The sequence below is a fragment of the Sander lucioperca genome, chromosome 16 (genome assembly GCF_008315115.2).
Source record: "Sander lucioperca isolate FBNREF2018 chromosome 16, SLUC_FBN_1.2, whole genome shotgun sequence".
Lineage (NCBI taxonomy): Eukaryota > Metazoa > Chordata > Actinopteri > Perciformes > Percidae > Sander > Sander lucioperca.
Genome location: NC_050188.1, coordinates 13,029,876 through 13,057,870, shown reverse-complemented (window position 1 = coordinate 13,057,870; position 27,995 = coordinate 13,029,876). Strand labels below are relative to the sequence as shown.

The 27,995-nt window shown below is 42.4% G+C and overlaps 1 protein-coding gene across 1 annotated transcript; it reads right to left on the bottom strand.

Annotated features, from left to right (window-relative positions):
* Positions 1–16: 16 nt before the first annotated feature.
* atf6b (activating transcription factor 6 beta) lies at positions 17–27,481 on the bottom strand. Its single transcript, XM_031302247.2, has 17 exons — positions 27,183–27,481; positions 23,151–23,230; positions 22,077–22,158; positions 20,531–20,590; positions 20,356–20,435; positions 18,192–18,378; positions 16,109–16,267; positions 15,830–15,999; positions 14,076–14,255; positions 11,552–11,634; positions 9,583–9,783; positions 7,362–7,469; positions 6,117–6,216; positions 4,865–4,932; positions 3,443–3,542; positions 2,739–2,823; positions 17–1,319 (listed from the first exon to the last, which is right to left on the bottom strand). The coding sequence occupies exons 1-17, from the start codon at positions 27,253–27,255 to the stop codon at positions 1,015–1,017; spliced, it is 2,121 nt and encodes a 706-aa protein (XP_031158107.2). The 5' UTR covers positions 27,256–27,481; the 3' UTR covers positions 17–1,014.
* Positions 27,482–27,995: the final 514 nt, after the last annotated feature.

Sequence of the window (27,995 nt, the reverse complement as noted above, 5' to 3'; positions counted from 1 at the left end):
GAAACCGGTAACCGGCCCATGCCTGGACGCGTCTCCCATTTCCTCCCGCTGTACAAAAGTGGAGCCAAAACATCCCGGATACATGCGCTTGCCATCTTGTAATTTTGGAACCAGAATCTGTGCGGTGTAGTGATTGGGCGCTGGAGCCGCAGTATCAAAGTCCCGCCCATATACCCGGGCCCGACCAATCACGAGTCAATCCCAGCTGTCAGTCACGAAGTTTCCCCCGTGTTTTTATAGCATCAAATACTAATAAAAACCAAACTGATCAGACAAATGAACACTTGAACAAACATCAGCGAGATCATGGAAATGACAGAAATCATCTTTGGGAGAAATGTATTTGACGTGTAGATTTTTTTTTTGTCCCATCGGCCACCAGATGTTCTGGCTTCACTTACACAGTCTATGCTTTAAAAAACGGTGCAGCTCCGCAGCGCCACCTGTCAGGCCGAACCAGTTTCCACATGCTGAGCGCCGAGACGGGCGGTGACAGATTGTCACGGAGCTTAAAAACTCAAACAAACCAACAAACCGTGCTCCGAGAGGACGAAAAAAATCACTTGAGCACCGACGGAAACCGCTGTGACAGCTTCCGGTCCTCCACGCTTTCATTCAAACTGTACACTTTTCACAATTAAATATTAAAACGCAGTATTATTTCTTAGTGCGCTGTGCTGCCGGCTCCGCATCCAACGTTATATTCTTATATATTAGGACATTATCTTCTATAGAAGCTTTTTTTTTAAGTTTTCAACCCCAGAATCGGAACGAGGAGGTTGAGTTTAGTGACGGTAACAACTTGAATTACTAATTCAAATCCTTTTATGAGTGCTTGTGGAGTTTTTCTTGAATTTTCGGGTTTCCGGAAAACTTTTCCAGACAGAAAAGATGTGTATTTGTTACCTGTCGGCGGGATGATGAAGATATGTTTTTTTAAAAAGATGTCTGTCCCAAGGTTTGAATGTTTCCTTTAACCATCAAACTAATCTTCCCGTTTCCCTTCTTGCCTCATCAGACCCCTTCTGATTGGCTGATTAAATATTCCGCTGTCCGTTGGCGGGCGGGCAAAGGTTGACCCGAAGAGGAAGAAGAAGACGGAGAGGAGGGCGAGGGGTGATGGTGGTGGTGGCGCCCTCGCAGCGAGGTGTGGTTCCCGTGGTGATGGTGGTTGTGGTGGGAGGAGGGGGGCGGGGGAGGCGGGTCGCGGAGAGACGGCGGGACGGCCGAGGACTTGATGGGGACGATGCGGGTGTCCATGACCTCGCAGTCGACCTGCATCATCATCTCGTAACCCTGAGAGGAGTTATAGAGACTCTCTGAGGGAGGGAGGGAAAGGAGGGAAGACAGGTGAGGAGGGAGGGAGGGAGGGAGGGAGGGAGGGAGAAAATGAGGGAGGACAGGAGGGAGGACAGGTGAGGAGGGAGGGAGGGAGGAAATGAGGGAGGGAGGACAGGAGAAAAAGAGGGAAGACAGGTGAGGAGGGAGGGAGGGAGGAGGGGAGGGAGAAAATGAGAGAGGACAGGAGGGAGAGAGGAAAGGAGGGAGGAAGGGAGGAAAGGAGGGAAGACGGGTGAGGAGGGAGGGAGGACGAGAGGGAGAAAATGAGGGAGGGCAGGAGGGAAGGAGGGAGGACGGGTGAGGAGGGACGGGACGGAGATAATGAGGGAGGATAGGAGGGAAGGAGGGAGGACGGGTGAGGAGGGAGGGAGGACGGGAGGGAAGGAGGGAGGGACGACAGGAGGGAGGACGGGTGAGGAGGGAGGGAGGATGGGAGGGAGAAAATGAGGGAGGACAGGAGGGAAGGAGGGAGGACGGGTGAGGAGGGAGGGAGAGAAGGAGGGAGGACGGGTGAGGAGGGAGGACGGGAGGGAAGGAGGGAGGGAGAAAATGAGGGTGGACAGGAGGGAAGGAGAGAGGACGGGTGAGGAGGGAGGGAGTGAAGGAGGGAGTGATGGGGTTGAGAGGGCAGGAAGAGGAGGGGGTAAGGAGGAAGAGAGGAAGAAAGAAAAGGAGACAAATTTAACATAAATAGACTTAAACAAGTACAACATAGCTTTCAGCGTTTGGGATCATTCAGACTAAAAACAGGGATCAGGCGATTTGTCGCAGGGTTGTGCCACTGACACGGCCCATGTGGGGGACGTCCTGTTAGGCACCGAAATCCGCGTTGCTATTCGGTCCGGTAGATAACGGTCGTTAAGGCACCAGTGCCGTATTAGCACTGGGTCTCGGACCCCCCAAATTAATCAAATTAAAAAGTCTTCGGGTCTACACAATTCACGTTGATGACATTTTTCCATTCAAAACGGCAATTTTCGCCGAAAAGCGACTAGTTTGCAGGTATGCACAACTGCAGTAGTTTGGTTGTTTGAGCTTGTGGCAGCAATAGAGGCAGTGGTGTTTCCTGTTTCCTGTACGGGACTCTCACACCGCCTCAAAACACACCAACAAGTCACTGCAGCGCGACGTGGGGTTGGGTTTCTCCAAAAGTTGACTCGGTCCCAACTGTTTGCCTCATGCCCGCTGCGTTTCTTCGCGTGTCTCCCCTATGGCAAACTCCGCAGAGGTTAGTTTTTTTTGGTGGCGATTTAGAAAAAATCTTAACGTTGATTTCTTTTAAATCACATCTCGGCCACAACACGGACACACAGAAGCGTCTCCTGGATAATCTAACCATTTATTTACATTCTGACCATCAGTTTGAATATTTGCAGTTTGCAGTTGGCTCTACTCACCGTTCACGGACATGGCCGGCATCACCAGAGACATTTTGGGCCGGCTGGTCTTATTGTGGCTGATGGCCGGTAACAAGAGGTGATCCTGTAGACAAAAATGAACTATGTATGTTCCATCCACTGACTGTTGCACATATTTAAATAAAATCCCCCTAACGGCTCATATACTGAAGAAAATTATAAACGCAGCACTTTTGTTTTTGCCCGCATTTTTCAAGCGCTGAACTCAAAGATTTAAGACTTTTTCTACGTACACAAAAGGCCTATTTCTCTCAAATATTGTTCACAATCTTCCTAAATCTGTGTTAGTGAGCACTTCTCCTTTGCCGAGATAATCCATCCACCTCACAGGTGTGGCATGTCAAGATGCTGATTGGACAGCAGGATTATTGCACGTAGGCGTAGCCTACATAAGTGGCTATGGCGCGAGTAGCGACTAGAGTCACAGTGAGAGAAGGGGGTGTCTCACTGCGTGTCCATCACTGCTCATGCACACGTATTCTCCCTTGTGGGAGGGGCTTAGGAGACTGTTTTGAGCTTTAGTGGAAAGGGGGGGAGGGACTCGGAAGTTGTCGATGTCCTGGATCTTCGCAATCCTACCTACGGCACCTTTAATGCAGAAGCATGAATTGGCCTTAACGCCTGGTGTGTGTGTGTGTGTGTGTGTGTGTGTGTGTGTGTGTGTGTGTGTGTGTGTGTCGTACCCGTCTGAAGGAGACGACGTAGAACGTGTCCTCTCGGCGGTCGATGGCGTCCATGAAGTCGCTGTAGGTGACCTCAGGACCAGGAAGCACCTGCAGCTGACTGCAGACAGGAACAACGACAACAAGTTCAACGCCAATATTAAGTTTTACTAATTTATCCAACTGTCAGCTGTGGTTCTCGTTTCCATAGTTACCAAGTAATTATCAATAATTATATACATTTGTAGGGAGTAGGACCAGCAGGACCTTCCTACTATTTTTTGAACATGGACATCCTTCAACAGGTTACCCGCGGGATTCTCCAAGTTAAATTTAAGAGAGTTCTTTTAGACCCTTTTAATACCAGCGAGGATGAAATTGAATGCCAACTTCACGGCCATATAACGGAAATCAGCGTGGATTTAAAGCCAAGAAAAAGAAGCAACGTTACCTGAATTTAATGAAACCTTTTTGTGAAGTGTGTTTGTATGCTATAAAAGCACATTTAAAAACACGCAAAATATTTATTTACGAGGTTGCGGTTTATTTAATCCTACGAAAGGACAAGAAAAAATGTATGCGTTTTTAGAATATTACATTTAAGACTCATTTTTTTTCATATTTTTAGGACCCTGTTGAATCAGATACTGGAATTCTGAAAGATATACAGTATTTACTGAGGATTTTGTTTGTGTTGGTTTTCGTGCCTGTACTCAATGTACATTTTCTTATTTTTTTAACATGTTAAAGAAACTAAATAAATATATTTGTCCCGTTTCCAGTTTTCGGGTACACTTTACTTGAAGGTAGCTACATAAGAGTGACATGATACTGTCATGAACGTGTCGTAAATAGGGCAGTGGTGGCCTAAGGGTTAAGGAAGCTTGGGGGCTTGGGACCGGGAGGTCGCCGGTTCAATCCCCAGACCGGCAAAATAAAATCTGGGTCAGGAAAAGCGTCCCTCCCTCGTTACCACCACTGAGGTGCCCTTGAGCAAGGCCTTTAACCGCCAACCGCTCCAGTGGAGCTGCTCAGTGGCCAGCAGATCAGACTGTGGTCGTACTGGGCAGCTTCCAGGTATGAATGTGGAACTGTGTGAATGTGATCAGGTCGTCGTTGCAAATAAGAAATTATTCTCAAATCGACTTACCTGGATAAATAAAGGTAAAAAAAAAAGTTTTTGTCATGAAAAGTTATGATTAGGGTTAGGGTTAGGGTTCATGTGTCATGAACACATGACACTGTCATGTCACTCTTATGTAGATACCTTCAACGACAGTGTTCCCCAGTTTTCTTCTCTCCACACAGCTGACAGAAACCAGCCAGATTAGTTTCAGTGTAGATTTGTGGTTTCGGTTTCACTGAGCTTTGCATTTCTCTTGACACTCGGACTGAAACTCCTGTAACTCATTACAGGAGTGTGTAAGGAACTGCGTGCTGTACCTTTCTAAGGAGCGGTGAGCCTGAATCGGCAGATATCTGGAGAAGTTCGTCTTCCTCAGCTGAGCTTTCTGCAACAACAAAGTGACACGGAAACACGGTTAACGTGAACTTTAACAATCCGCGTTTCTTTTTTAAGGGACGCTAAATCAACAGCAACTGCATTCTGCCCATTTGGAACATACGACACAAAAACCTCCGACATTAAGGTTTCTCACAACATACGCAAAGGCAGTTTGACTTATAAAGTAACTATAAAAACAAGAAACTAATGGAATAAAAAAAACTGGTTTATAAAAACTAGGGCTGTCAGCATTGACGCGTTAATTGCGATGCGATTAAGGGTCGAGCATAATGCGTTAATTTTTATTTTTTTTATTTATTTATTTCTTAAATCGTATTAATCGCATGCCGCCATTTATTAATTTATTTTCACTTCACTCGGCTTTGCGTCGTGCCTAACAGGCTGCTATTTTGCCGTACTTCCTCGTAGCACATCCTGCTGCTGCAGGAATAGCAACGCGGATTTCGGTGCCTCATCCTGGTGCCACTGATATCTCTGCACTTCTCTCTGATGCTCTGAAACAGACGTTAACAGGAAATAGAAACATTGCTGCACGTGACGCTAGTTAACACTATACTCGACAGCAGCTAACGTTAGCCTACCGCTAGCTAGTAGCTGGATTAAACAGGGTTACAATGCTGACAGCTAACGCTGAACGGTGTAAAGTGTGTCTGTATTTCACTGTAGAGAATTCAACACCGGGATGTAACAGTCTGCAGCTGCTGTTGTCGGAAAAACACAGACGGTGCGTTCAATGAAACTGGTAATTTACAGCCTCGTGGTGCATTCAAAGTTGTTGTTAAATTCCAATGTGTGACTAGATTAAATATATAATAAACAAATACAAATCTTAAAATCAAGTTCATAAAGTAACTTTCTTTGCATTTATTTGATTCCCAATCCAGATCCACTGGTAAGAATGGCTTTCCATTGTTAATATGGACTTAAAAACTGTTCTGAAATGCAAAATAATAGAATTTCAATCATGTGATAAAACAGGCGATTAATCGCGATTAACTATAGAAATTCAGCGATTAATCGCGATTAACCATAGAAATTCAGCGATTAATCGCGATTAAGAAAATGTAATCGTTTGACAGCCCTATAAAAAACATAAAAACAGGCTTATGAAAAAAAAGAGGAAAAAAAGCAGCGTCAGCTTTAACAGGAAGAAGAGGAGGTCTACTGAACCTGGGCGATTTTGGCCTTCTTGGCGATTTTTGGTTTTCCTCCAGACTTCTTCCTGTCGATCTGGTGTCGGTGGACCCAACCCCTCAGCTCATCTGCCAGCCTGAAGTACATGTGGGGAGAGCCAGAAACACTAAACTGAGACAAAGGCAACGACGTGATCTTATTCGACAGCTCCCGGACTCCTCGCTTGAACCCGGAAGACGTTCTGTCCCTCCTTCATGAGGGCTGGGTGGGGCAAACGTTCAGCACTGCAGGCTTATGATTGACTTTTTAATGTGTAAACTCAACTAACGGATTCTTTTTTTTCCCTTTTCTCTCTTTCTTCACTCTTTGTTTTCTTCTTCCTTTCTTCGGTCGCTTTTTCATTTCATAGGCTGTATGTTGTCGTTTCGTTTATGTATTGTTTGATAATTGTAGGGAACCCGACATGCCGAGCCCCCTCGGGGGGGGTTTTCTGAGTTACCTTTGCAAGTCCTTTTTTAACCCTCCTGTTGTCCTCGGGTCCAATTTGACCTATTTTCAAAGTTTTTTTATATCAGAAATATGAGTTTCTTTCATCTAAATTGCCCAAACATAACTTGGATGCACATGTGCGTGGTCTGGAACCCAGACAACGTTCTTCGCAGGTAAAATTACTAATTACTACCAGTGAATTTTGGGTGTTTGATTCAATTTTATAGCATTTCAAAAAAATGCGTAAAAGGGTTTTAAAACAGTGTCCTGACTAACCTTTAACATATACCCGTCTGTGATCCACTTAACATCCTCTGATTTTAACTAGGAGTCAAAATAATTCATAATTTCAGCTTTTTTAAACTCAAAAATTAGGTATAATGTCATTTAAATTAGGTTTGCTGACCATGAATATAAAAAAAAAGTGTTGAAAAAGTGAAAAAATTGTTTAAAACAGCGTCAAAAGCATACTAAAATTTTGGAAAAAAGCACAAAATAAAAATCATTTTCAATTTAGACCCGGGAGGACAACAAGTTAATGGTCGACGGGAAGACAACAGGAGGGTTAACGTAACGTCTCTGAAATGTATTGTCGTCTGAAAAGTATGTGCTAAAATCAAAAATCAATCACCTGTCCTGTACAGACTGCAAGTTAGAAGTGTGTTAAAATACGTTTTCATATAAAGTCTTTGTTAATGTAAAAAAGAAGCAGGATTTGAAGGAGAATGAGATGAAGAAGGATCAGAGAAGTTGATGAAAGTTGTATTTTAACAGCTGGGGTGTTGGACTGACCTGAGAGACTCGGAGCGGTTGAACTGTCTGCAGTCCGAGGAGCTGAAGTATCGGTCGATGTCCTGCAGCACCAGATCCTTCATGTCACTGAACACATCGCTCAGGTTCCTACACACAGACACACACACAGACACACAGACACACACAGGCCAAAACAATCTTTTTTTGAAATATCCACCGGGTTTCCCCTATATTCATTCAGCGATGCATTGAGTATGTTTACATGCACACTAGTATTCCACTATTATTCCAAATATGACAATAATCCCAATTTGATACAGGTCATGTGAACAGCATATTCTGGTTGGATATTCCGAATGATATATTCCTTTATCCGAATTTAGCATTTTCTGATTAAGACGTGTGGGATATTCTGGTATTATTCATGTTTTAGAAGCATTCTTTGGACATGTGTACAGCGCATTCAGAATACGCGTCTCAATCGGGGTTTTTTAACCGCAGTTTTGGGACAGTTTACTACTTGTTGGCTACTGTACACAAACCAACCAGCCAACAGTTTGCAAGGCTGCGGTAGAGATGCATGGCCAAAAGAAAAAGAAGGAGAAACACAGCTACCTTTTAAACACTGCGAAAGACTTGGATATTAACAGGTATCAACATCGCAACGCCGACCTTTTTCCAAGAAGCTGGTTGAAGGAATGAAAGAGGATCCAACAAGTCCGCCACCGAAAACTCTGAAAAAATCCCATTTCGCACGGCTGCGTGTAAACGGGAAATTTAGTGGACTATTCACTTTCATTAGCCATGTAAACATCCTAGTCGGAATATCGTCTTTTTTTAGAAATAAGGGCAAAAACCGGAATAGTACGTGCATGTTAACGTAGTCACAGCTGTGAGTCCATGAACGTCTGTAGCAGAACAGTGGAGCGTCTGTTACCTAAACCACTGGTTCTCAAGCTTTTTTCAATAATGTTCCCCCTTTGAACAGTTTTTTTTAAGCCATGTACCCCCTAACCAGCGCAAATCATTTTTGTCTCTGGGGTTTTGCCGCGGATCATGTGTAGGTGGGCTTTGGGATGAGTAGAGTATTTATTATCTGCAAGGAAATATACAGTAAAGTACACGCCGCCTTTGGAGGATGTAATGCTTTCAATTCCAGCAGAAAACCGCACGGTGTTCCACACGTGGAGGCGGTTAAAGATGTCGGAGAACCCGTTCTGTTAGAAATCAAGTTTGTCAGCATTTCTCTCTTAACGGTTGTAGAGTAGATGATTATCTGCCGAGTGAATAAGTCTGTGCAGTAAAACTTGTTTGAGAGGCTGGTTTTTTTTTTCCCCTACGAAAACAGCACGGCGAGGGAACGTTCCGCTTCATGTCATCTGGGGATTATAAATCAGTCACCGAGCTCTACGCTGAGCAGACGGCAACCTTTCACTGCTGATTGCTCTTCTGAGACGCGTTCGCCGGTTCCTTCGACTAACGGCGTTGTGTTGGAAGGTTCAGCGGCAGAGGACGGACACTTTGTTCTGCGCGCCAAACCTTCCGAGACAAGTGCAAGAGATGAGACGTCCCGGGCGTATTTTAAAACCTAGTCCTTTGTGCACATTTTAATGCGGAAAAGTTACATATTGTTGCTGTCGAGCGAGAACCTTGTCTGTCCAAAACCGTCGTTGTTCAGGAAATGAAAACAAGCCCATTTGAATTTATTTTATTGCGCTTTGCGTTCGGAGCTCAACGTTTAGGGAGCAGCGGCCCACACAAGGCAGACGGACTATGGTTAACTGCTCCTCAGATCTCTGCAGGGTAAATCCAGACAGCTAGCTAGACTATCTGTCCAATCTGAGTTTTCTGTTGCACGACTAAAACTACTTTTGAACGTACACATGTTCCACCAAAACATGTTCCTTCCCCGAGGCTATTTTTGCAGCGGCACCGTGGCTCCGCGCAACACTTAGCGCCGCCCCAAGACGATTGCGATTGGTATAAAGAAATGCCAATAAACCAGAGCACGTTGTTCTCCCATCCCAGAATGCTGTGTGGACTAGCCAGACCCTCCTCCGCAGCGCTGTGGAGGAAGGTCTGGCAAAGCGAGAGAAGTTCTGCTGAGGGAAGTGAATATCACGCAGACAGATGCTAGCAAATATGATGTGAAATTAATTTGCGTGTGTGAGCTTTTTCTTAAAACAACGCTGTGAAACTTGGATGAACTGAATGTCGCCGGAGTGAAAACTGAACCTTTGCGTTGTCCGATTCTTCTCACCTGAACTGAAAGGCCTCCGCAGCCTCGTCTCCCGCGTCCTCCTCCGTCTCCGTTCTGTCCTCCACTCTGCTCCGAGGCTGAGCTGCTGCCTGCTGCTGCTTATGTTGTTGTTGTTGTTGTTGTTGTTCGAACTCCAGCAGCCGTCGTCCCGTATACGACACCACACCGTCCTGTAGGCCCGACAGCTTCCTGTCCATGATGCTGCGGGAGAGAACGAGTCAGAGAGCTCTGGTTCAAGTCCAGCTTAGCCTTTCAGCAGCTTATTTATGGCCCTGGGAAAAAAAGCTATTTCTCATGCGGTTTGTCTGCGCCCTCATGACCCTAAGAGCCTGCCTGAGGGTAGGGTGTCAAACAGGATGTGGCCAGGGTGTGTGTAGGGTCTTCTCTGCAGCCTACTGGAGTATATGTCCTCCAGGCTTGGGAGAGGGGCAGCAATGGTTCTCTGGGCTGTTGTAATTACCCGCTGCAGGTCTTTTCTCTCCTCAAATTAACTTTTCGTAAATTCGTTGATTTCAAGAAAGTCACATTGTGATGATTCGATTTTAAAAATCATCGTGGCATTGGACGGCTTTTAAAAAAAAAAAAAAATGAGACTGTAATGTAATGCCAGGATTTTCGGGAACTCCTGGAAGATCCTTTTAGTGCATACACATGTAGACAATACGGACGCATTAACAAATACAAACAACAACCCAAAAAAAAAATCATCTTTTTGAAATTGATCTTAATGCCTTAATTGAAAAAATTTGGAAAAATCCAACCTTATTATTATTAAATTATACTTTGCTACAATGTAAAGTATGAAGAGTACAGCTTGTATAACAGTGTAAATGTGCTGTCCCCTCAAAATAACTCAACACACAGCCATTAATGTCTAAACCGCTGGCAACAAAAGTGAGTACACCCCTATGTTAAATTCCCATAGAGGCAGGCAGATTTTTATTTATTAGTTATTTCATGGATCCAGGATACTATGCATCCTGATAAAGTTCCTTTGGCCTTTGGAATTAAAATAGCCCCACATCACCACATACCCTTCACCATACCTAGAGATTGGCATGGTTTTATTTCAGTTAGCCTAATAGCTGGTTTGATTTGCACTGAGAGATGATTTTATGGAAAGTACCCCATGCCAATCTCTAGGTATGGTGAAGGGTATATGATGATGTGGGGACCAAGGGAACTTTATCAGGATGCATAGTATCCTGGATCCATGAAATAACTGGCCTTTAAAAATAAAAATCTGCCTGCCTCTATGGGAATGTAACATAGGGGTGTACTTACTTATGCCCCCTGTATTTTAAGGAGGAACATTTATTTATTTACGATACATTATTCGATCACAAAGAAAATTGGTGTCCTTAAAGGTTGGATTTTTCCAATTTATTTCCAAAAACGGAGGCCATGACCCTTTAGGAGACAGGAAGTGTGTAGCGTATCACACCATTGGCGCTGCTTGAAATGCGCTTATCTTTAGTATAAAAGATCTTTGGATAAATATACCACAAAAAACAAAAAAAAAAATTGGGTTTTAACCCTCGTGTTGTCTTCCCATCCAGGTCAAAATTAGAAAATGGATTTCTTTTTGGCACTTTTCTCAACGCTTTTTAAAATTCATGGTCAATAAACCTAATTTATATGACATTATACCTATTTTTTGAGTTAACAAAAGCAAGAAATTATGAATTGTTTTGACTAATAGTTCAGATCAGAAGATGCTGAGTGAATCACAGACAGTCAGTCAGGATATTTTTATATATTAATTGAAAGTAATCATCAATTGTACCTGCGAAGAATGTTGTATGGCTTCCATACAAATGTGCATGCATCCATGTTATTTTGGGTAATTTGGTTCTAAGAAACCCATATTTCTGATAGAACAAACTTTAAAAACGGGTCAAATTTGACAAATTTGGACCCGAGGACAATGCGAGGGTTAAGATGTTTAATAAGAAAGTGTGCAGGATACCTGACGGGTCCGAAGCTGAACGTCATGAACAGCAGAACGGCCATGACACACACGGCTCTCTTGTTACTCGCCGAGTCGCTGCCCTGAAAATACACAAAAAAGGGAAAACTCAAGCTGCGTGTTCGTAAATACTGTACATGTACATGCAGAAAATACACCATGAAAACACTTAGGACCCTTTTTCTCACTTCCTCTGCGACTTGAACTGGATTTTTCTTCCTAGCGGTTGTTCAGTAAACAAACTGAGGTTTATTTAACCCTCGTGTTGTCTTCCCGTCGACCGTGCAACTTTTTGTTTTTCTGGGTCAAAATTTTAACTTTTTTTTCAACGTTTTGGTCATCTTTTTCAAAACTTTTGTTGCTTTTCCCTCCCGATGTTTTTGTCACTTTTTTTACGATGTTTTCGTAAATTTTTTTCATGTGCATTTTGACGTTTTTGTGGGGTTCCCCCCCCACGTTTTTGAAGCTTTTGAGGACATTTCTGTAACTTTTTTCAACATTATTTCATAAAAAACTTCCTTTGAATGCTATAAAATTAAATAAAAACATCCAAATCTAAAGAACGTAGCGGGCTGCTCATTTATTTTACTTGTGAAGAGCGTTGTGTGGAACAAGCCGCATTATTTGTCTGAAAATTTGGTTGAAAGAAACCCACTTTTGCTGATAAAGAATTTTTTTAACAACGGGTCAAATTTGACCCGAGGACAACATGAGGGTTAAAGGGATAGTTTGAACTTCTCTCTACGGGGGGCAGCAGCTAAATGGATTCAGTTTAAGTGTACGCTATATTTAGAATATGTTCCATCGGTCAGTAAGTTTGTGTTATTGTGTGACTTTTGTTGAATCTGAACTAACACCAAAGTCAAACAATAACACAGACAAACTGATTAATGGAGGCAGCGGTAGAGCAGCGTTCTGCGAGGTCAAATGACCGTTTCCGTCAAAGGAGTCTGGTGGCTTTGAAGAGAGCAGAGATAACGGCTTCAGTTCCCCGTCGTAAAGGGCTGTCTGATGACAAGGTAAAGCGCTGGAAATGTTCTAAATATAGCGTCCACTTAAACTGACACTGGTACTCCGGCCTGCTTCTCCAAAACTGGGGCCGTGCCGACCGCCACCTTCTGTAGCTAAACACACTGACTATGAAGAAGTAGCTCATACTCTCCAACTTCCCCACTCATTCCCACCATCAGGTTTTACAGCTTTGACAGATTTCTCTCTTCAAGTGCTTTTGTGTTCTGCAGGCAGGTCAGTCCGGATCTTCCCGTCCCTCCCCTTCGCTATTTTTCTCAGAGTTATTTCCTCCTCTTCAACCTGTTGTTGTTAACTGAATTCAGCAGCAGCAGCTGTACTATGACTCTAAACCCCCTCAGTGAGGTGTGTCACTCTGCAGGGAAATCAGCAGGAGTCTTCCTTTAATCAAGGCTCTTCTCTTTCCACATTTCAAAAGACTGAGTAGGTATGAGATGAGGTATGAGGCGCGGCTCTGTAGCGACCTGGGCTCGTGCTACTGGGATGTTGTCTGTGCTGCCACGTGGGTCCTTTTGTGTCTTAAGGCCGTTACAGACCGACCAGAGGGCCGACCGTCGGCAGCAAAAGGCAGTTGGACCGATCAGTCTCCCCGAGTTGGTCAAAAAAAATGCCTCGGAACACGCCAAAGCGACGAGACATAAAAGCAGGCGGCGCTAATCTGTATTGTCGGCAGCTGATTGGACGAACGCGTCACATGGGTCTGGCTGCTGCTTCCGGATTTTGGATTTTTCAACCGGCCATTAATGGCGGCTCGTTCAGAATACAATCTCATATTGTACTAAAATAGTTCACTGAAACGTGTTTCTGAAAACATTTTAAGCGAGAAATAGGCCATACAGTTGCTGAATCTGTCTTCATTTCAGATCGACAAAGGCCAGTTTAAAAGATTTTCGCCAGATTTTGAGAGGCTTAGTCACGCTCATCCCGCTTGCCATTTCTGGCTGAGTCCCGACTGCCCCGTCTTCGACTGAGCATTTCTCAAAGGCAGAGCAGGATACCCAGGGCTCGGTTTACACCTATCACCATTTCTAGCCACTGGGGGACCATAGGCAGGCTGGGGGAACTCATATTAATGTTATAAAAACCTCATAAAGTGAAATTTTCATGCCATGGGACCTTTAAGATAGATATGGAAAAGTTAACTCCACTAACACAGTCACAGTTTCACCTTCCCTCCAGGTTAATTTCTCTTCCACTAGCTTCAATTTTGTCATTAAAAGGCGTCTTTGTAATTGATCTGACTAAGTGGACCAATCACAGTTGTTGCAGACAGAAGCCAGATGTTAGCGGGTTTTTAGTGTAAGTAGGGGGGGGTTTTGGCCAGTGGAAAAGGAGAATAACAGACAGCCAAAGTTTCACCTCGCTTGGGGCTTAATTTGTCTTCCCCTAGCTTTCATTTTCTCATTAAAAAGATGAAAACATGTTGAGGGCAAAGCGAGATGAATTATTAAAGAAGGAGAAGATGAAGAGTCACATCCTCCCTCCTCTTCCTCACCTCTCTCCCGGCCAGTCTCTCCCTCAGCGTCTGGTTCTCTCGGCGAAGACGTTCGTTCTCCTGCTGGGCCTCCCGGAGCTGAGCCTCCAGGTTCTGCAGGTACTCCTTCTTCTTCTTCCTTGACATGCAGGCCGACTCCCGGTTCTTTATCATCCTCTGCTGCCGCTTCAGCACCTTCATCTGCACCGGGGGAGGGTGGGGAGGGTGGGGGGGGGATTGGAAAGAGATGGATGAAGAAGGGTTGGAAATAGCCCAGAGGGAAGAGTTTCAAGAAACTAGGAGGACAGAGGGACAACGGTCTGGCCGAGGTTTCTTCCTAAAAGGGAGTTCTTCCTCGCCACTGTCGCACTATGCTTGCTCTTGGGGGAATTACTAGAATTGTTGGGTCTTTGTAAATTATAGAGTGTGGTCTAGACCTACTCTATCTGTAAAGGGTCTCGAGATAACTCTTGTTATGATTTGATACTATAAATAAAATTGAATTGAAATTGCAATGTGAGCGGCAGCATTATTTGCATTATGTCGGCAGGATATTTTAAAAGGCAACCGCGACTACATTTTTTGTACAGCCCTATTTCTGACACCGTGGCGGTGGAAATTTTGCCGTGGTGGGCCGCCACTACAAAATCACCATAGAGGAAACACTGTGATCTTCCTGAACAAATGATCTCATGTCGTACACGTTGCTACACTTGGCTGCAGCTTTAGGGACTGCAGACTCAACGTAGGTAAGATATACATTCATTATCATTACTAGGATTTACGTATCATTTCTTTGGTAAAATGTCGGTTCATTTCCATGTTTTCTTAATTCAACACTGATGCATTAAGCCAGGGGTTTTCAAAGTGGGAGGCGGGGCTCCCCAGGGGGGCTCCAAACTGTTTCAGGGGAGGCTCAGTGAATGGAAGTGAAACATGAAAATGATTACATTAGTTATTACATTAGTTATCAATAAAATATCTTATAGAATAGCCAAAATGTGTGAAGAGATAGTTTAGAGATTACAGTATTTTTGGTAAAACCTTAAATTATATATAGATAGATAGAGAGAGATAGAGATAGAGAGAGAGAGAGAGAGAGAGGTAGATAGATAGATAGATAGATAGATAGATAGATAGATATAGATATATATCTATCTATCTATCTATCTATAATAAGATGAACAGGATGACTAGATGGTTAAATAAAAAAAAAATAAAAAAACAGTTTGGTCTCAACTAAAGCTAGGACTCCCAAAACTTTGCACTCGTGTTTCCAACTTCCCTTTATTAAATTACACCACACCCACAATTACTATGGTGCGGTCGATTTGCCAATCAGTGGCCTAGCTGTCAATCAAAATCAGTGGATCAGAACTTTAACCAAAATATGGAAAGTCTTAAAATAATAACTATTGTTCTTAAAATATAAACAAAAACTGCTTGTTTGGCTCCTACAGTACTGTTTTCCCCCACTTTCCCAGAGTCAGAAACTAATAAATGTCTGATGACAGACCTTTATGTATTTGGTGTAGTCTAAAGTTACATCAAACAGCATTATTAGGCTATATTGGCTCAATTTGTTGAGTGTCAGTGGCATCAAATAACATAATCCTGATCCCAAAGGCATCCTGGAACTCCGGGGGGGGTAAGGGGGCGCATTATAAGCCCTTTGGTGCATATTCTTCAATGAAACACACGTATTTTGGTATTGGAGCCAGACCTTTGGCTGCGATTTGATGACTGGCGTGTGTTGGTACGTCCAGTCTACTCACGTCGATATCGTTGGAGTTGTTGCCGGGTAACGCCGTCGTCGCCGGGACGATGGGTTTGCTGCTGGGCGGAGCGGTGGGGCTGGTGCAGTGCTGGTGGATGCTGGGAGAGACGGGCTCCATCTTGACGATGGCCGGAGCCGAACCGAGACACACGGACTGAGACAAGACCACTGGGGAGGAGGAAAGACAGGAGGACACAGATCAGACATCACAGGAAGTCAGGGTTATCCCCAAAAAAACACATATTCAGTAATTAAAAAAAGACATAAATCTCTTTACCAGGTCTGCTCTGGTCCATGGAGGGGAGGCCCTGCAGTATGAGGGTCTTGGCCGGCGCGGGGGTCTGGGGGACGGTGGTGACACACACCGGTCTGGGCTGGATGGCAGGTTTGGTGCTCAGGATGGTGCTGGCCTTTAATGTGGCCGAACCCGGCAGAACTACAGGCGAGGAAAAAAAAAAAAATGTTTCGTGTTGACTTCGTTTACGTGCACGTATAATTCCAAGTTTTTGCCCTTCTTCCGAAAAAGACAACGTTGTGACTTAGCCATTTACATGGCTCATGACAGGGAATAATCCGCTAATATTCCCGTTTACATGCAGTCGTGCAAAATTAGGGTTTCTTCAAAGTTTTCCACCAGACTAGTTGGCGTGTATGAACAAAGCGTCCAGCTTTCATTCCTTCAACCAGCTCCTTGATAAGATCAGCATAGCAATGTGTGCAAATATCCAAAAACCTGTTGATATCCAAGTCTTTCATGTTTAAAAGTAGCCGTGTTTCTCCTCTTTTACCTTTGAGCATCCATCTTTACCACAGCCCTGCAAACCGTACGCCGTAAACAGGCAAGAGGCCACAAACTGCTGTAAAAACCTAGCCTGACTCTACAGCCTGAATATACACATCTCAATTCTCCAGCGGCAGCCATCTCTGTTGTAAACAAACTCAACCCGAGCGCTCTTTGGTGTCGTGGCTGATTACGTTACTGTGGATCATCTGTCCATCGTCGTATAAAGCCCGCCCTGACAATGTGATTGGTCCAGGCAGCTTGTTCAAGCATAGTTGCTCCACAACAGATCAAGTCCAGACCCAACTTCCCAACCTCAAATGTTGAGGGCGGGGCTAAGTTCGGCTGGCATCCAGGCTAGTAAAAACCCAGATTCAGAATGCTTCTGAAACCAGAATAATATACCGGCATATCCGGTATAGCACTCAGAAAATGCTATACCCTAAAAAAAGGCCTTATCCGGGATATCCAAACGGAATATGCTGTTTACATGACCTGTACCTAATTCAGAATAATAGTGGAATATAAGTGTGCATGTCAACTTATTTATTTACATTTTCAGTCATTATATTTTAGACGACTGACTGAGTCAGTTAACTGCTTTGCTCCGCAGCACTTTCAGATACTCCAGCTGTCAACAAGTCAATCATTTGAAATGCAAATACAAGTTCGGGGATGATGACGCACTCCATCACATCCACCCACTAGAGTTATTTGGGTTTAAACAAATTAGTTTTTTTCTAACTTGAATCATGCACACAAAGGAAAGTAGACACGGTGTTTGGACAGGGTTGCCGCACAGCCTTTTTGTAATGCTCTTTCAACAGCAAAACACAATCAACTTCACAAGACTAAACCAGAGTTCCCACACCAGATGGGACATATACAATCCCTCCATTGTGTTGTGGGTCTGCCCTGAGCTTCTCTATACAGAATACCTGAATAGGTGAAGACTGGAGGATTAACTGGGAAATCGAGAGCTTTTCCTTCAGCCCAGACAGCTCGGTACAACTATTTGATTCTTACACAAGTACGGGTCAAGTACTGATGTACATTATCTGTAAACCACATATATTTTATTAAGTGATCTCTCTCTTGTTTTCCCTCTTAGTGCCACAATAAAAACATGCTACATGAATGGACCATCTGTCTAAAGAAACGCTTTGAGTGCAACATGATTCTGCTTCTATTACATCCAATCCATCATTGTTAGTATCCAGCCAATTTTTTAATTAAATTTTTCAAAAGCAGGTTGCCACACAGCCGACTCACAACAACCTGTTTCACAGCTTGACTATGTGAACTCTCTGCTTTTGGGGGAATTTCTGAGTCCCAAAGTCTGCAAATCTGCCAAATTCTGCTATAAGTGTCGCGTGATTTCAATTTGGAAAACATTTCCCCGTCTTTTTTGGTTTTGGTGCACAACTAGGCGGGCCAAAAATGTATTATAAAGCTAAACTGATAGGCGGGCTGGATCCAAATTTCAGAGGGGCCGGATTTTGCCCGCGGGGCTCGAGTTGGACACGCGCGGCCTGTTTGCGGCCTCCAGCGTTCAGAGAGTTAGTGTGTGCGAGCCTACCCGCAGCCTGCGTCTGTATTCCACTGACGACTGCCGGGATCTGCGCTGGTAACGGCGTCTGAAGCTCGGTCTGTGGTCGGGGTACGGCTGTTGTTGCCACGGTGACCTCCATGGCGCCCAGCGGGGGGGACAACACGTCTCCGTACATGTACGGAGGAGTCGGAGGGTTTTCACCTTTAACTGTGATCTGGAGGGGAGAGACGAGACGCAGTCAGAAAATGATAATATAATAATAATAAAAAGACCTGAGTCATGCTGCTGCCAACGTAAAGTGAATGTGTCATTATGTTTTTTATTCATTTATTTATTTTTTATTTATTCCAAGTAGGGCTGCACGATACGAGGAAAATATATGATACGCGATAATGTTGTTGATTGATAAAAGAACGCTGGGGAAAAAAAGTGACAAAAATAAAAAATTCAAAAAGGCGAAACAAAACAAAAGGGTCAAAAACGTTGAAATAAGTGACAAAAACATCAGTGGGAAAAGCTAAAAAAGTGTTGAAAAAGACGACCAAAACGTTGAAATTATTATTTTTTTTTTTAAATGTCAATTTCAAATTTTTGACCCAGAAAAAAAACAAGAAGTTGCTTGTTGGTCGACAGAAAGATGGACAGTCATGATTATCCACTAAACTATTTGTCGAAATAATTCATAATTTCAGCTTTTTTTTTTAAACTCAAATTAGGTATTATTTAATTTAAATGGGGTTTAATGACCATGAATAAACAAAAAAAAAAAAAAAGAAATGTAAAACTAGAGTTTATAAGTTGGTGTTAGTGGTAAACCCAGTGGTAGTATAAAAAAAAAAAAAAAAAAAAAAAAAATTATATATATATATATATAAAAATAAATATAAAAAAATATATATATATAAAAATAAATATAAAAATATATATAAAAAAATATATATATATATAAAAATAAATATAAAAATATATATAAAAATATATATATATATAAAAATAAATATAATATATATATAAAAGTATATAGATATAAAAATATATATATATATATATATATATATATATATATATATATATATATAAAAAAATAAATATAAAAATATATATAAAAATATATATATATAAAAATATAAAAATATATATAAAAAATATATATATAAAAATATAAAAATATAATAAATAAAATATTTTTGTTTTATCTCTTTTCGGTGTTGTAGTTTGTAGACCGTCCTGCCAAGTCTTGCCATCTCAACAGACGAACTAAACAGAGCTGAATTAGCACAACTTATGCTTTTCTTTCACATCTCCTGCAGTCAGATTCACTGTGTTCACTCGGAAGGAATCACTTCACATGGTAGGCCCTTGTAATGACATCTCGAACATGTTAAGAGGCTAAAAGCACGTTTAAAATTTGTAAAGTTCACTTTAAAGCCCAGTTTCAGTCTCCTGGGTGCTAACGCCAGCAGGAGGATAACATGGTGTAGGCAACACCGATGGTTTACAATTCAAATATCACGATATTCTTGACCAAATACCTTGATATCGATATTGCGGCGATATTCTAGGGTTGACAATTGGGGCTTTAACAAAATATCTTCACACTTAGATTTTAGATAAATAATCATCAGTAATGTGGATATAATGTCTAAGTGGGTAAAAGGCAAATGATAGAACAGTTACAACAGTCTGGTAGGTTCAGAAAAGTACATCACTTTACTGTAACGCAGGCTTTAAAACCAGGAAAAGACACTTATGTCATATCACGATATCCAAAATCTAAGACGATATCTAGTCTCATATCACGATATCGATATAATAGATATATTGCCCAGCCCTACTCCGAAATTTAAAACAGAGCTACGTGTTGAAATTGACCGGAGTTCTCCTTTAATACATTTGTTTTCAAGATATTTCTCTATTTGCTTGGTTTGTTATTGTTTTTATTTAATTATATGTGTCATTTTTTGTTTCTTAGTTTTGTTGGCAGATATTGTTGCATGCATTTTATTTTTATTTATATATAGATTTTTTTTATTTTTTTTTGTATAGGTTATGAAATGTTTCAGTATTGTTTGATTAAATGTAGTGTTGGACCCCAGGAAGACTAGCTGGTCGTCAAGTCGTCAGCTAATGGGGGTCCTTAATAAACTAAACATTCAGTGGAACGTCTACTTGGACAGAGTTAAACACACACCTGTGGGTCTGGAGACGACGCAGAGCAGTCGGACGCGAGCGAGGACGCCGGAGAGGGAGGCTCTGCTTTCACCTGGAACACTGGACACACAAACACAAAAAAACCATAAACCAGTGACAACATGAGCAGCAGAGTTTGTTTTTGTTAAGATTTGAAAAGAAGCTGCAGGACGTACACATCTCCACGGGTAACGGCTGAGTGATGGTCATTTCATTTTTGATCACGGGCGCTTCTCCTTCAGAGAGAAAACACAAAGACACGCAGACAGAGACATCAAAACAAAGACTGCTGAGGCTTAAACATAACAATAACTTGATTTATTTATCACTTTCTAAAAAGTGCCACGTAACAACTTATAAAGATCTTCAAACCGAAAGATGTATACTGCAATAAACTATGAATAATCAAGATTAAGTTTTAAAATGTGGATGCTTAAATGACATCGTTTCTGAAGAATTTCACAGTGATCTGGAGGATAAAGCGCCACCAAAACCCAGAATGATAACAATAACACCGAGAGTACAGAATTAATAAGTGTCCGGTTGAATCAGGGCAGCAACCTCACAGAGAAAATATCCTGAAAAAATATCAAATAAATACCCTCTAATAAACAGTCTGACTTTCAGCTGGATCTTTTTTTAAAGTGGAGAAAAAACACACACTAAATCAAACAATATAAGGTCAATTCTGGTTGTTATATGCTTAAAAAAAAAAAAAAAAAAAGGCTACGGGAAGACTAGGTTATGCTCTCATCGTGTAGTTATTTAAGCTCTCCACGAAATAAAAAACGCATGAATTTAGCAGCACAAAAAGCAAAAGGTTTCCTCCTAAAAAAAAAAGGTACACTGGGTAGGAATTTCTCCCATCTAGCGTTGAAATTGTATTATGCGTTCAAACGAACAGTGCTCTCTAGCGCCTCGCTTTTTCAAATGCGTGTTGCAACTACGGTAGCCGTTATGTACCGAGCAGCTATGACGACATGTCTTCCAATAGAGCTTCGTCGCCTTTTCGGCGACGAGGATTCCTTCTCCCGTGGCTCGCCATAAGCACGATCCTCCATTACGAACTAAAGTGCAGTGCAGGCTTTCTAATTTACCGGGGCGGTAACGAGCGCCTCTCGCCGTTCTCCTTCTCCGTTTCAGCTGGTTTCAGTCATGTGATTGTGTGGATTACCTAGACAGGTAGGCTAGTGCTTCATGGAAGCCTCCTTGGACTTGCCCGTCCAATGTAAATACAGATGAGAAATTCTTAGCTTACGAGGATAAGTCAGATCATTGGCAGAGGTCATTTTAAACCAATGAGGACATATTTAGGAATGAGAGAGGAGACCTTTTTTTAAACACGAAACTATACGTTTGCGTTTTTAAAGATTGACGTCTCCAGTAGGAACCAACGGTCTCGGAGCAGAGAGCCACAGACTTCCGTCTCTCAATTTTCATGGGATTTGTTGACCAAAAGAAAAAAAACACATTAAACCTGATCCATCTCTGGACAAGATCTATTATATATAATCTATTAAATGTAATACTAGAGGGGGGACTACTTCTGCTTTATAATCTCACTAAAAGAGTTTTCCACAGGTTCGACCGGCCGCCGTGGCGGCAGCGAGGCGGAAGCGTCTCGCGTTTCAGAGAACGTTTGATGCGTGAAAGCAAAAACGCTGACCGAGGTCGGTTTAAGGTTCCCCCCCGTGAGCGCCTCACGGGTCGGCTGTTCTGTACCTGTGAGAAGGTTGTCGTCAAGGTGTCGCCACGGCGACGTGGGGTTGTCAGGATCGAGGGTGAGCACGAGGTCGTTGTCAAACTGAGAGGGAGGGAGGGAGAAAGAAAGAGAGAGGGTGGAAAAAAAGAGACTAAGTCAGGTGGAAAATTAGGTGTGTGTGTGTGTGTGTGTGTGTGTGTGTGTGTGTGTGTGTGTGTGTGTGTGTGTGTGTGTGTGTGTGTGTGTGTGTGTGTGTGTGTGAGAGAGAGAGAGTGTTTGTTTAACTATATTTGTGGGGTCCAAAAACCAGGAGTCCAGTACTTGTGCTGTTTGAGGGTTAAGACTTGGTTTTAGGATTAGGGTTAGAATTAGGTTATGGTTAGGGTGAGGGTAAGGGTTAAGGTTAGGCATTTAGTTGTGATGGTTAAGGTTAGGGTAAGGGGCTAGGGAATGCATTATGTCAATGAGGGGTCCCCACAAAGATAGTGAAACAAACCTGTGTGTGTGTGTGTGTTTGCATGTGAGCCAACTGACAAACAATTAGCCTGATTATCTCTTGACCCAACATCTGAACCTACTGGGTAATGCTGCTGCGACAACATGTGAATGAGCGATGCCAATGTGTTGATCACACAGTTAAAGGAATAATTCAACATTTTGGGAAAAATGAACCATAAATCCTAAAAATATTATTAAACCCACAAGATGAGCAGAGAGGACGAATATGGACACTTTCTTTACAAGGATGATTTTAGTGGACTAATCGGTTGATTTGGTCTAATAGGTCCGGGGTTTTTTTCACGCTGAATGACTTGTTTCCAAGAAACGTATGAGCCCATCTCTGTTAACACAGCATTTAAAGTGCTGCTTCCGCTTGGGTCGCGGTGGAACAACTATGTCAACTACTTGCTCCACTGTCCACCAGGGAGGGGAATGGGTTTCCCCCCTCTTCAAAAATGTAAAGTTACGACTTAGCAAACGTGTGAAACTGTGTGAAGGCGGGGTGTTTGTGGCTTCAGTTTCACTCTCGGGTCCCCGGGGACGGAAACCAGAGCCGCGAGCAGTGACACCTCCTGTCTTTTTTGTCTCCGTACCGATGGCTCGTATTTCAACCCCCGGCTGAAGTCGGCGTCCTCTCCCTCCTCCATGCTCTCACACTGGTACAGGCAGGCATCTGAGGACAGAGACAGGATTTAGATCGATCGACAGACAGATGGATAGATACTTTATTGATGCCCGGGTGGGAAATTCAAGGTCCCAGTAGCTTCAAGACATCACACACAACATACACATACATCACAAACAGGATGATAAAGTGACAAATCCACATGAATAACACGGATAAGAGAAAAGACACAAAATAAAAAAATCCACATGAATATACTGAGGGATGTATAAGCATGAGAGGCCTGCAGTGACCGGGCAGGGACTGACCCTGTGGTTCAGTGTGCATGCCAAGGTGCTCTATCAGAGTGTGTGTCATCATAGTGGTAGTGCAAATAAGTCCAATAGTGCAAGGGTAAAGTCTAGAGACCAGCATTAAATATGGGCATTATAAGGGAATAGAGTAGACCGTAGGATAGACACAAATCAACGGTCAGTATTGGAGGTTTGACGTAATGGGGTGATCGCATCAGAGGGTCCCGAGCGACAACACAGGATGTTAATATTATTATTATTAACCAATCAGGGGTTTTCCTGCATAGAGGATTTTTTGGCGCCCCCACTGAAGAGGTTCGAGCCAGCCCCGAAGCAAAATCCCCAGCGCCCAAATTATAAGAACTGAGAATAAAAATAGCAATTGAAATGGTCTCTGAATGTGCGTTCACGAGCAAGTTACCAAACAGCCGTCAAACAAGCAGAACATGAACAAAACTCCACGAGGTGAAGCGGCAGTAAAAATAACAATGAAATGCTGCGTTATTGACTTTAGACCAGGTTTTTGTTGGTCAATGGTGCCATCACTTCCCGCTGCCTCAAGATAGCGATACGCCCAGAATGCACCTGAACACACCTCCCTGTAAGACCAGCACGCCCAGAATGCACCTGAACACACCTCCCTGTAAGACCAGCACGCCCAGAATGCACCTGAACACACCTCCCTGTAAGACCAGATGGGCGCAGGTGCATTTGCTGTTTAAAAACAGGGTCAGCCCAATGGTCCCACAGCCCTACGTTGCCACATTTCTAAGATTTTTCTTTAAATTAGGCCCCATTTGCTGTTTAAATGACGCGGGAGCTGGACGGGAAACTGACACTTGCGTCGGGCTTTGCGCTGCGCCGGGTGCAAGACAGGACCCCCTTGCCTTTACTCTACCCAGACCGATCACGCTGGATCGGGACTGAAATTGCATCCGTTGCACACGGGACTGCGGCCACACGATAGGGCTGCACAATGAATCGCAATTTTATCGAAATCGCAAAAGTGCATTAGCCAAATCGCGGGGTGGGGCGCAACATTTGTTAAAGGCTAAATATGTGTCAAACCGTTCGGAACGAAGTAGTGTGGTGCCGCAGAGACGTCCCGGCCTACAAATCCCAGTGTTTCCCACACACAGACTAATGTGTGGCGGTGCGCCTCACTATCATTACGTTATTAATTTGTTTACAATATTTTCAGGCTTCAACCAGTGAAAGACAGGGGTCAGGGGGAGAGAGAGATATAGAAGAGTTAGATAGATAGATTTTTATTGATCCCAAAAAAATGGGAAATAACGGTGTTGCAGCAGCAAAATATCAGACACACAGCACACATACAGAGTAAACATTAAATAATAGGAAACAATAATAGAATACTACACAAGCAATATTTAAAATAGGTAGGCATTGAAGTAGGAGAGGAGGACAGCATCCAACAGCGTGTCCTCCTCAGTTTTTGGTACTTGGTTGTAACGAAAATCTCTCTCTCTCTCTCTCTCTCTCTCAAAGAAGAACAGTTACGTAAAAGGCAGCACTAAAGAAAAGAAGAACAGTTACATTTTTTTAAGTGTTCCCTGCTGATATTTTCTTTCAGCCAACACATAACAATTGTGTCTTTCGCGATGCGTTTATTGCGCCGTTTGATATTGCGATGGCGATATATATCTATGATGATATATTGTGCAGCCCTGCGTGTCTCACACACACACACACACACACACACACACACACACACACACACACACACACAACTGACTCCTAACGATCACAAAAGCAACGTATTCGAGAAAAAATGATTATTTTTGCACCTCACGTTTTTGCAAGTTAAAGTGCTCATATTATGCTCATTTTGAGGTTCATCATTTTTTATTTGTAAAGGCCAGTTATTTCATGGATCCAGGATACTATGCATCCTGATAAAGTTCCCTTGGCATGGGGTACTTTCCATAAAATTATCTCTCAATGCAAATCAAACTAGCTATTAGGCTAACTGAAATAAAACCATGCCAATCTCTAGGTATGGTGAAGGGTATGTGATGATGTGGGGCTACTTTAATTCCAAAGGCCAAGGGAACTTTATCAGGATGAATAGTATCCTGGATCCATGAAATAACTGGCCTTTAAAAATAAAAATCTGCCTTCCTCTATGGGAATTTAACATAAAGGTGTGTATACTTATGCCCCCTGTATTTTAAGGAAGAACATTTATTTATTTACGATACATTATACATTCACAAAGAAAATTGGTGTCCTTAAAGGTTGGATTTTTCCTACTTTTTTAATTAAGGTATTAACATCTATTTTCAAAAGATGTTTTTTTTCATTCCTCTTTTTAGTCAACTTTAGCATGGATATGTAAACTTATGCTTAGCACTGTATGTGCACCCAATTCTTCCACGAACCTAGGGAAAACCCTGGTTATAACGTATACACATGGATATATTAATATGAACCTGGTATAGTCATATTAAAACAAGTAGTACATTGGGAAAACTACCTTCAGTTAGGTGCATTTATGTTAAGATACAAACCAGTAGAGGTGCAACGATGAATCGATTAATCGAGTAGTTGTCAACTATTAAATTAATCGGCAACTATTTTGATAATCGATTAATCGTTTGAGTCATTTTTTTATTTAAAAAAAAATAAGATTTCTCTGATTCCAGCTTGTTAAATGTGAATATCTTCTAGTTTCTTCTCTCCTAGTTTAGTTTATCTATATCTATTGAGTTTATCTATATCTATTTAGTTTATCTATATCTATCGAAACAGTTGTACATTTTATTTCCAAATTGTATATATTTTTAAATATTGCTAGTGTATTATTCTATTATTATTTCATGTATATCTTTTCCTATTATTTAATGTTTACTCTGTACGTGTGCTGTGTGTCTGAAATTTTGCTGCTGCAACCATGTTATTTCCCATTTTTTTGGGATCAATAAAAAAATCTATCTATCTATCTATCTATCTATCTATCTATCTATCTATCTATCTATCCTTTGTGACAGTAAACTGAACATCTGAGTTTTGGACAAAACAAGACATTTGAGGACGTCCTCTTAGGCTTTGGGGAAACACTGATCCACATTTTTCACCATGTTTTGACATTTTTATAGATCAAACAACTAATCGATTAATCGAGAAAATAATCGACAGATTAATCGACTATGAAAATAATCGTTAGTTGCAGCCCTACAAACCAGAATAACACCACTTAGAAGCCATGTTCAATTGCGCGTGTATTGACAGAGAGTTTTAACAAGAAACAGGTCAACACAAGACTAATAAAATGCGAGTAATTACAAAGTGGAAGAAAGAGAAGAAGGGACATGCGCTTGTGTTAATCATAGACTGTGGTGTTAATGTGTGATGACGCTTCCCACACAGTGTATGTTAAAGATAAACTGACATATCCGGGTCTGCTGACTTGAGGAAGCACACGCTTTCACACACTGCAACCGCGTGCAACGAGCATCTCGCACATAATGCAACACCTTCTCTATCAAATACAACCCTTTAAAAGTCCACAATGGAGATTTTGTAGAGGTGGGGGGGGGGTGAATTTAACCGTTTTAACGCCGCAGCTAGCTTCGTCTGGACGGCTGCTGGTCATTCCCACACGAACGTTATCGCACCCGGCTAGCTTTGTGTCGTATTATACATGCGTATTTACCGTTGTAAAAGGATTTCAAATGATAACTCACCCCAATCTTCGCTTGTCAGGAGGTTATCAGCGAAGAAACGAGTGTCCAAATCAGATAGTAAATCCGTACTCATAGCCACAAAGGCGGTGTGTTTGGAGAGCAGTTGGCTGCAGTCAGATAGCGACGTGATAGCAGCTAGCTAAATAAACAAACAAACAGAAACACAATACGGACGCTAATTTTTAGCATTAAGGTACCTGAGCGATATCAGGCATGGGTATCATTTATAATTCAAAAGAAAGGGGTGTTTCCTCCGTGGAAAAGTGATGTATTTATCCGTTTGTATCTCCGGGTAATTTATCTGTTTGGGCTCTTCCCTTTGCTTCGCAATATGACAGACGAGGAAACGAATTTTCCGGAAAGGCACCGCCCATATGTGACAGAGCAGCCAATCACGGCAAATGATAGTGTGACAGACAAGACGAAGAACCAATAAGGGGGATTCAGAGAGTGTGATTGAAGACGCAAATCAGCCTATTGTTGAGGGCGATGCAGAAAGAGGGTTTTAAAGTGATTTGGCCCAATCGAAACCGTGCATTGTGATGGACAGACATAGTCAACCAATGGACGCAAGGGAATTCGGGGTCCGCGTTGAATTGACATGCGTGCTAGCCAATCATGCTGTATCAGAGTCAAAACAGCACAACCTTACCTTATGTCAGATTATACAGGAAATAAAAGAAACTGGTTTATACATATAAACAAGCCGACGCAATAACTTCTTAAAGTAAACAATTTTTCTGCTGGGACTATTATTTCGGCATTGTTGATTTTTTTTTTGTTAAACCTCTTTTTATATAGACAGTCTATGTG